Source organism: Talpa occidentalis, unplaced genomic scaffold (assembly GCF_014898055.3).
Source record: "Talpa occidentalis isolate TD23 unplaced genomic scaffold, MPIMG_talOcc4v2.1 talOcc4.9, whole genome shotgun sequence".
Taxonomy (NCBI): Eukaryota; Metazoa; Chordata; class Mammalia; order Eulipotyphla; family Talpidae; genus Talpa; species Talpa occidentalis.
Window position 1 is genome coordinate 111611415 of NW_023605305.1, and position 9794 is coordinate 111621208.

Below are 9794 nucleotides of genomic sequence, written 5' to 3' on the forward strand. Positions count from 1 at the left end.
GGAGAGGCTCAACTTTGGAAGGTCTCCCCCAGGTCAGTAGAAAATACAGAGGAAAAAAAATTATTAAAGTACTGGCTCCAGTTTCTTCTTGTCTTTCAAGTTTCCTGCAACTGCTTCACATATTGAATTACCTGCAGCACCTGCTATTCTACAGCTGTGAACCCATTCAGACCCAAATCTTAGTTGCACACCCGTCCCAGGCAGCCCTCTGCATCTTTCCAATCAGAAAACAGTCAGACATCGCCCTCCCTGACTCAGTTTCTAAGTTAGGGGTAGGCAATTTCCACCACCAAATGGGGCGAAGCATGCCTTCCTTCCTCGCCAGAGTCGATTCGCACCTCAGAAGTGTCGATGCAGCATAATAAATAGGGATGAGCATGGGGGCAGCGGTGGGACCAGGGTGTCTCCAAAGAGCACCCTGGGCTGCCTGGGAGGAAAAGCAGGGTTACACCACCTGCCAGAAACGGGCTTAGCAGCTGCTGTGCACCCAGCCACTTGCAGAGCCCGATAAGGACCAGCAGCACCAACTTGGCCTGCAGAATCCCACTGCTCTCCCTGTCCGTTCAGTATCAGGACAAGATGTTGCAGCGATCACTCCATCCATTAAGTGCCAGAATTCCTGGTGGCTTATTGCAAATTGGCATCTTGCGGGATTCAAGAGGCAAGTTCACAGAGGAAGGGAAATGACACTCTTCGCCACAAAACATGGGAATTCCAGGGCATAAACATCTCCATGGAGGTTGACACTGGCTCCAGGCATGTCTGGGAGTAGGTGAGGTGTGGCTCTTTGATGCAAAACAGGGGTGCCCCATCTTCCCTTAGGAGTTCAGGCTCTTTTTCTTTTTTAAAAAAAGATTTATTTTTATTTATACAAGAGTCAGGGCACAGGCCAGGGAGGGTGTGAGGATTCACCAGAGACAGAGTAGGGAGCAGAACAGGCAGAAGGACTGAAAACACTGGTGAGGGGAACAGTGGGCGAGAGAGGAGAGGTCTGCTCTGCCATGCAGGAATCTCCCTGGCTGGCTGGGAATCGAAACCGCGCTGCAGAGTCTGCGGACAGCTCCATAGCACTGTGTTCAACCCGCCCACACCTGTAGGCCTTGGAGTTCTGGCTCTTGAAGCGCAACAGCAGGATGGTGATGATGAGGATGCCGAAGATGGGGAAGGGGTAGAAGAGGACGAAGTAGAAGAGCGCATCTTTGGAGCCAATGCTGGACTGCAGGGTGGAGCCTGGAAGGGGCCAGTGGGAGACAAGTCAAGAGGCTGAGAACCTGGGCTTTATTCCCAAGAACCTGACCCAGCCCAAGGGAAGCTACTTGGTGGACTCCCTGCCCCCAACCCTGACTTTCTGTCCCCTGCTACCCTTGGCATCCTTTTTGCATAACAGCGCCTCCTCCAGCTCAGTGCAAATAAAGCAATGCTCCCAAGCCCTAGTGGGAACCTGAGTCCCTACTTGGAAAGCCACATGACACTGATGGATTATAAGCTCAACTCTATGAGGAAGGAAAGAAGCTGACCCCAGTTTCTCTCATTCTCCTGACGGTTGTATTTTATACTTTCCCTTTGCATTCAGTTCTGCTCCAGAAGTCCTTCTTTGGCGATATAAATGTTCCCTTCCTGACAGCTCCTGAGAGTAGTTTTCCCAGAAACAATGCTTCTTTAATGAACACAATCTTTAATTATCACTGTGGGGTCCCAGATGTCCACGGGGTGTCTGTGGCTGCAGAGGACACAGCCTCCTCGCCCTGGACATGGAGGGGTATGAAGCCAGTCCCCCAGCCCTTGTCCAGGTCAGCCCTTGGACTTGGAAGAACTCAGCAGGAGCCTGGTCTCTGAGGCTGCTGGATAGTCGCTGTTCCTTGAAATGCCATACACAGGGGTCGCCACAGTGGCAGAGAATACGTGGCCTCCACATGCTCCCTGGGCTTTTGGACTGGAGCTTTTTCAGCAGTGTGTTGGGGGGTCTGAGCACAATACAGGTCTTTCCCTGCCTTCCTTTCTAGTGCACAGCTGCTGCTTATCAGTATGCTCAAGAACATTCAACACACACTTACACCTATTAGATCTCTAAAGCATGTGAAATTGTTGACAGTCAACTACTTTGACCTGTAAAATCTCAGCATCATAGGCGTCAATCTGAAGCATGTAAACGAGGTGATCAAAGAAAAGAAATAGCAAATGAAACTCAAAATTTCTAATCAAATTTATCTGGTAAAAAGTTTTGACTGAAAACAAGTAGAAATTTCTAGTGACCTTTTTGCTTCTACATTATAGACTAATTGTGCTAATTACTGACACCATTTTCAGTCTCAGAGAATCCACATTTTGAGAGTAGCCAATCAAGAGCACCTCGTTAGAACAGATGATTCAAGGTCAGCAAGAATTTCCTCCATGTCTTTTATAGAATCCAAACTTAGAGTTCTGGAACATTCTGTAGCAACACCAATGGAAGCTCAACTGTTCTCTGAGAGAACTGTTCCCTGTGAGAGGTCTGCCCTTCTAGGCTGGTCCTTCCCAGGGGACCATGAAAATCCACCTACATCCATGTCACCCTCCAAAATAAAAATGACCCAGGAAAACAGAAAGAGTGACAGGGAGGCGTTGGGGCTTCATTTTCTCTCCTTATGAGTCTGAAGCACTTGTTAATTGGCTAAAGGAGATCAGAGTGAATATTCTAAAGTGTAACACAGTAACCCCTGACCAGGTATTTGTGTGATGAACTCTACCACAGGCTGGTGAACAACAGAGGAAACACTACAACAGACTCGGTGTGGCATCAGGATTATTGCACAGATGGACGATGACTGTGTTATCACGGCCGCTCACACTCCTGAGTTGGCCTGGGCCATCAGGGTCAGTGACATGAACGGTGTGTCAAGTCCTCAGTGCCCGGGACAGGCAAGGAAAGTGCTTATTAACCTGCAAACCGCCCTGCCCTGTCCCTGAGACACAGCTGTCACCAGTGCGACCCTCCCCTGCCAACTGGGGAAACTCACCGGTGTCCAGGACGCGGATGCTGATGGGGGCCGACTCCTCCTCTGCCAGCAGGTACCAATCTCCCTGAGGGCCGGGCAGCCACTCCTCCACGCGGCAGGAGTAGTTGCCCGTGTCCTGCGGGCTGGCCTGCAGCACCGTGAGCCGGAAGAGCAGCAGCGAGGGCCTCTGGAAGCGGAGTCTGCCCTCCCAGGGGCCTCCCTCTGGGCCGAAGACCCCGTCAGGGCCCACACGCAGCAGTGCAGTCCTCTCCGTGGGGTCCTCCCCCTGCTCCTCCTCCTGCTCCTCCTCCTGCTCCTCCTGTCCTGCCAGGCCAGGGCTGCCCTTTTCTCCGCTGACTTTCGTCCTCAGGGAAAACCAGGCCACAGCGAAGCGGGAGTCCTGGCTCGAGCGAGATGTGATGCTGCAGTCCAGCTGGAAGGCGGCCTTCTCGGGCACCGTGGCGTTGGGGACCACCAGGATCACTTGCAGGGCCACACCTGGGACTAGGGACAGAGACGGGAGGTGTGTCCATCACTGAAGACCTGACAGGAGCACCAGAGAACTGGCACCGCAGCGGGGGGTACCTGTGTGGAGGGGTAACAGCCCACGGGAGAGCAGAGCTCTAGGAGCGGAGCAGACGCCTCACGAGGATGCTCTGTGCATGGAGACTGAAAGTGGGGAGTAGCTGAGGAAGGGGGGCCGTGAGAGGCCCCCAGTCCCCCCTGCTTGTGTTCTGTGGGAGGAGCCCTGCTCCTGGGGAATCACAAGCAGAGCTGGACAGACTGACTGGAGTCACTTCCTGGCACAATGGGGGCGGGGAGGGAAGGGGACCAGGGGAGGAGTGAGCAGGTCAGAATGGGGGCGCCAGAGGGGAAGGGGGGAAAACAGTCCCCCAGGCTAGCTGCAGGCAGGGAGGCATGTGCGGGGTTGTCCTCAGGACCTCTTTAGCCCCACAAGGGCGGCAAAGCTGCAGCTGCAGAAGGAGGTGGAGACCAGGGGCTCAGGGTCTGAGGAGATAAAGACTCTGGGAGAGCAAGGACGCTAGGCCAGACAGATTAAGTGGGAGACCCGGAATTTAAAGTGTGGGGACCCCGGGGGTGACATGCTTTGCGGCGGCCACGGGTGGTGAGCACAGAACAGGTGAGCGCCAGACTCAAGCAGGTGGAGATGGAGTCAGGTGTGTCTAAGTGATGGAGAACCCCGCAGGTAAGCTGTGCATGTGCACCAGCCTGAGCCCAGGAGGGAGCACCCCACTGGGAGGGCCAAAGTGGTTGTGAGGACTCCAGGTGAGGCAGGAACTTCGGATTTGGCCCAGTGGAAGAGGCCAGTGTCCCACAGAGGAGTGGGCCCCCTGACCCTCAGACAATGGGGAATCAGAATTACTGGTGAAGTTTGAGGTTCTGTCCGCAGGGAGAGGCCAGGTAGATTGGGGGACAAGACCACTGCGGCATGGGGGAGCAAGGACTGAGGAACCAGGAAACTAGAAAGGACTTTTGTCTCAACACTATTAAGTGATGGCCGCGTGCCTGACGGGAAGGGTGAAGCCCAGCGCCAGGCGATCTAGCGGCAGTGCAGCCTGACTGCAGAGGAACAGGGGCCAGCAGGGACTCCACAGCACCTCCTGTCCAGGGAGCTCAGCTCTGAGTTCCCTGCTGCTACTCCCTCTTTCCAGAACATTCCTAGCAAGACAAGTGACACTGCTGCCGTCGCTCTGCCCCAGGTACAGTTCCTCCCCCCTCAGTCACTTCCTTTGCTCACCCAGAAGGTGACAAGGGACTGGAGTGGCTCCCGCAGGCCAGAAAGAGGACACACGCCTGACCCATAGGACGGCCGGTTCTCGCCTCGTGACCCATTTTTTGTAACAGTCTCTTCGAATAGGTGGGAATGCGTCATTTTAAGCAAATCACATTATTCAAATCACTTTAAGAGTAAACTTGGTGCTGCCCTTAGTTCTGCCATATTTGACTTTGTACTCATCTTAGTCTGCAACGTTATATTGAAGATGGTGAGGTCCCCGGTCCGGGTGTCTAAATGAGCCCTGTTTATAAAGGGCGGGAAAGATCTGGGCTCCGGTAAAAGTTCTCCTCCCATTCGATGACTTTATTCTTGCCTTTTCCCACAGGATATCTTTAAAGGCTACAGGTTATACTATTTTGAAAGTCACATTCTGATTTATGCCTCCAGATAGAACCACATTTTTGGGCTGGGTATCACAGACAATGAGATCTAGGAGGGGGGAAAATTGGTTAGGAAGCAGCACATGATTTTAGTGAAAACAGAAAAGCATCTTCCAAGATGCCCTTTAGGGAGAAACAAGTTACATTACGCATACGTTATCTTGTGCTGTGCTAAAGTGAAAACTGCCAGCAGCAAGCAGGACACCCGTGACCATGTAGTTGACTCTTTACTAGGGAACTCGGGCCCGGAAATCTAAGGAATGATCCAGCTTATGGAGCCCTGGATATGTCAGGGGCTGGGGACGACACTGGGAACTGGGAACGAGGCAGCAAGAAGCCAGGCATCGTCCTGAGCCCCGGGCACCCCAGCTGAGGGAGAGGACTCAGAGCAGGCGTGGGAGCCTCCAACCCAAGGGCTTTCAGGGAAGTCAGGCTGAAACTGATCCAGGACGACAAATCACTGAAGGAGAGAGGAGTTAGCCCAGCCAGCAATGGTAGGGGGAGAGGAGACAGTCACACAGAGGGAGGAAGCACCTCCCAAGGCAGTCCCTGATAAAATAAACAGCCTGGGACTGAGGAAACAAAAGCCTATCCAAAGGGCTAGAATGGGGGTCTCTGTGGTGGCTCAAGGGGAAGCGCCTCAACACCATGAAGCTATTGGCAGGCACTGTGGCATGAGTTCTATCCCAGGCCAGGGAGCTACCCACATGGCCCAGCAGACCTCTCCTGTCTCCCCGCTGCTCCCCTCAGCAGAGCATTTCAGCAGATCTACCTGTTGTGCTCCCTGTTCTGTCTCTGGTGAATCCTCTCATCCCTGCACTCACCTCTGGCCTACAACCCAGCTCTTGCAGACATAAACAAATAAATCTTTAGAAAAAAATTGCAAAAACTTTTCATTGCTAAGGAATATCAATATATTTAAAAACAGAGCTAGAAAATTGTTGCCATCTAATAACGTTTTAGTGATAATGGGCTTAGGGCTGAAATCCTCACTGGATGCTAAAAGATTAGAGGAGAGATTGTCAGGGAACAAGAGATCCCCACAATCTTAGTCAATTACTTATTTGCAATGCGGTAACGGTGCCTGTAAAGTGAGAAATCTCTGGGCCATCACGTTGACCAAGCCGTAGACATTCACATCTCCACAGTGGGACCAATGGACAGAGTTTGCTTCCTCATGAGATGAGTGGAGCAGACCAGGACACACCTACAAAGAGTATCCTGCCCGACAACCACGTTTTAACCAGAACCCAAACACCACCAAAAGGCAGACAGTCCAAATCAAGGCATATTCTATAAACTAACTGGTCGGAACCCCCGAGAACAGCAGCCCTAAAGTAAAAAGCAAACTCGTAGACGCAAGGGGCCGAAAGAGGTTCCACCACCAGATGAAGTGCTGACCCAGATCTGACTCAGCCAGAAAGCAGCCCAGGACAAGGCTGTGTTTGCTGACCAGGCTCTGGGGCTCACTGAGATGCAGTGTCTTAAAAGACAAGCTGGATCATTCAGGGGCAGGTCGTCCTGAGGTTTGCATCTCTCAAAAGGTTTTGCGAAAAATAACCCATTTAAGTGCATGCGTCTGAGTGTGTGTTTGATCTATAAAGGAGAAGTCAACCACTGTGGTGAAATTGACGTGTGTAGTGTTCCAAAGTTGTGAAAATTTAAAAAGAACTATTAACGGCTCCCCCTCCTCTCTGCTTTCCTAATCTCTGTATTAGTAACTGTGTGCTGTGCCATCACCCCACATTTCTCTATTTGCTCTTTTTCACTGTCTCCCCCTCCCCCAGCCCCTGAGCAGGGAGTGTTGTGCCCTGCTGTGTGCTCAGGCCTTGTACAGTGCCCCCCACACAGCTGATGCTCAGTATTTGTTGAGCAACAGATGTTCACAGTAATTGTATGAATTCTTACGGACACTATTATCCTTTCTCTCCCAGAAAGGGCGCCCTCAGAAACTGCCCTCGGCGCACCTGGAGTGTGTGTCCAGTGTCCCTGGGGGACACGGAGGAGGGACCATTCACTGCCCAAGTTCACCTGTAAACTCTTGCTCCCTGGCTTCCTTGCCTGGCTTCCTCCTCCTGGGATCTCTTCCCACATCACTGCAGCTCCAGCACCTCCCTCCTAGGAAGCCAGGTTCCACCACCCCCCCTCCCTGGAAGGCTTTGCTTCACAGAGGACGCCTGATTTCACAAAAGACAAGGCTCTCCTCCTCTGCAGGCCCAGGGCTTTGGTGCTTCTTTTAATCCCTCTTCCTACACTGGTACCTGACACTGTGGAAACTCTGAGCCTTCCCCAAACCCTCCCCCAGGTCCTACACCTGGGAGAACGCAAAGGGCAGTGACTCAGAAAAGCCTGAAGACTGGAGTGGAATGTGGATCTGGCAGATGGTCCCAAGGGCTCCCAGCAGGCCCCGCCCCCACGCCCCACCCAAAGGAAGAATGAGTTAGGGGGGCTGCTCTCCAGGGGTTCACTGTGACTTGCCCCCAGACTGGAGGTGTTGGGAGGGTGAGGAGGTCAGAAACAAGGCAAAGATACCCATGTCCTGGGGCTGTGCTGCTGATTTCCTAAAGCTAGAAAGGGAATCAGAAGGTTCTAGACACAGGTTCATTCCTTTAAGACCAAAGGGAGGGGAAGGCATCATCACTGCCTGCTTAGGAACCCCAAAGTGCAGACTAGGTCCCCTGCTCAAACGCTCTCTCTGCCCTCCCCCTGCCAGGGTCGGCTTCCCACCCCAAGCTGGCCCGTTGGGGGGCAGAAGCCACCAGCACTGGCAGGGGGGGAACCTGCTGAGGGGGGGTGCAGATCGTCACCCCAGCAGGGATCCACCCCCAAGGCGCGGGTGGGGGAGCCTGAGGTAGGCCCAGCGCGGTTCTGTCCCCTCAAGTCTAAGGCCAGGGCAGCTCAGAGGCCGAGAAGTAACTGAATTTCAGAGAAAAGCCACAACCTTCCAGGGCAGGCTGCGCGGGGCGGGAGCCTGGATCTGCCCAAGGGGCTCAGAGGCCCCGAGAGAGAGATGAGCCCCGCGGAGAGCGCTGGGGCCCCCACTTCCTCCCCAGCCAGATGCAGACACCCCGGGGAGAAGTTTCCTCCCGCGCCCCAAAGGAGGGGCGAGGTGACCCCTTTCCCCGGGACAGCTGGCTCGGGGAGTCCTCACCCCACCCTCTCAGCAGCCTCTGCCCGAGGGGTCACTCACCGAGCAGGAGGAACAAGCCGCCGCCCCCCTCGCGCCCGAGGCCGGCCATGACGCGCCCAGGCCGGGGTGTGCCCGTGGGTGCCCCATCTGGGCAGATTCGGAGAGGTTTCGTTTTGCGTTTCAAATGCGAAATTACTGATGCAAAGTACCTGGAATACCAGATGGAGGTGAGGGGGCGGGGAAGCCACCGGGGTGCACTAAATTTGCCTTGCAAAGCAGACACCGTTTCTCAGCGTCCCCGCCCCCGCCCAGGGCCACTCTCCACCTGCTCACACCCTCCCGCGGCGCCCCGCCCGCCCGCGGCCCTTCCGGCCGGCTCTGGGGGTGCGCACCCCAGCGCCCGCCCCGGGCTGTTCCGCCGCCCCGAGCAGGTTTCCTCAGTGATTGGATTATGCTGGGGTCGGAGCTGCGGCGGCGGGAACGTGGGGGCGGCCGGAGGGGGAGGGTCAGTCCCCAAAAGCCTCGCTGCACTCCCCTGGCGGCTGCTTTGACTGAAAACCCCCAGAGCACAGGGCGGCTCCAGGACTTGAGGGCCCCGCGCTTCCATCTGTGTCTGTGGCAGCCAGACCCGCCCAGGCTCTCTCCTCCCCTGTCAGAACAAGAGGAACCCGGACTGTTCAGACACCGCTGGGGTGTGGGGGTGCCTGTTGCACCCCACCCGCTTTTCCTTAATCCCGATCCCAGCCGCCCCTTGTGCCCAGAACTGGGTTCCAGCCACGGTGTCTCCTCCTCACCCTCTCTGGCTCCTCTTCGGTTTCAACTGTGGCTTTTCCCTCAGGCTGAGGCGTTCACCCCCTCAGTGGCTCCCCGAATTTCTCTCTGCAGAGCAGCCACTGCCCGCTGGAACGCCCCTTCTTATTGGTCAGTGTTCCCCACTGGCTTGCCCCCCACACTTCCCCCTGCAGCCCCAGGGGGCCCAGACCCAAGGACTCCAAGCCAGGAAGGGGCCCTTTTCCTTCAGAGAAGCCCAGAGCTGTCCCAGCCCAGCTGAGGCAGGTGGAGACTCTTGCCCAGACCAGGACTCCCCGCCCCCCCCACATGCCACCAGGTGCAGCTGTTGAGCAGGTGGAAATCCATTTCCTGTGGGTCTCCTCCCCAGCACCCCCACCTGGGCCCCAGCATCCCAGTCACGTGGCCTGTACTTTCAGAAATCACAAACTATTTCTTCAATGAACCTAAAATCTTAAAAGGCATCACTCATGGGCGAAATTTCAGAAGCCAAAGTCCTGTACCAGGAAGCTGGTGACCTTAAGACACCCCCTACCATCTGTAGATATTGGGGGCACATGACAAGTGCAGTGTTTACCCCAACATGTGAGGAAATGGGGGTCCTCCACTGCCTGGGGCTGGCAGGACCTCGGGCAACCTGAGAAGGGAGGCTGGGGTCTGACAAGTGATGTGACATCAAACTGGAGCCCATTCCGTGCCCTGCCTTAAGTGCACGGCCTGGA

The 9794-nt window shown here is 54.9% G+C and overlaps 1 protein-coding gene across 1 annotated transcript; it reads right to left on the bottom strand.

Annotated features, from left to right (window-relative positions):
* Window positions 1–728: 728 nt before the first annotated feature.
* Window positions 729–8392, bottom strand: LOC129145195 (immunoglobulin superfamily member 3-like). Its single transcript, XM_054691559.1, has 3 exons — window positions 8344–8392; window positions 2997–3479; window positions 729–1230 (listed from the first exon to the last, which is right to left on the bottom strand). The coding sequence occupies exons 1-3, from the start codon at window positions 8390–8392 to the stop codon at window positions 878–880; spliced, it is 885 nt and encodes a 294-aa protein (XP_054547534.1). The 3' UTR covers window positions 729–877.
* Window positions 8393–9794: the final 1402 nt, after the last annotated feature.

Excerpts from the sequence above, each read along its gene's own strand:
- LOC129145195 (XM_054691559.1), bottom strand. The coding sequence starts at position 8,392 with ATGGCCGGCCTCGGGCGCGAGGGGGGCGGCGGCTTGTTCCTCCTGCTC. Across the intron at positions 3,480-8,343 it reads CGGCTTGTTCCTCCTGCTCG|TCCCAGGTGTGGCCCTGCAA; the intron begins GTGAGTGACCCC and ends CTCTGTCCCTAG. Across the intron at positions 1,231-2,996 it reads CATCCGCGTCCTGGACACCG|GCTCCACCCTGCAGTCCAGC; the intron begins GTGAGTTTCCCC and ends GGCCCCTTCCAG.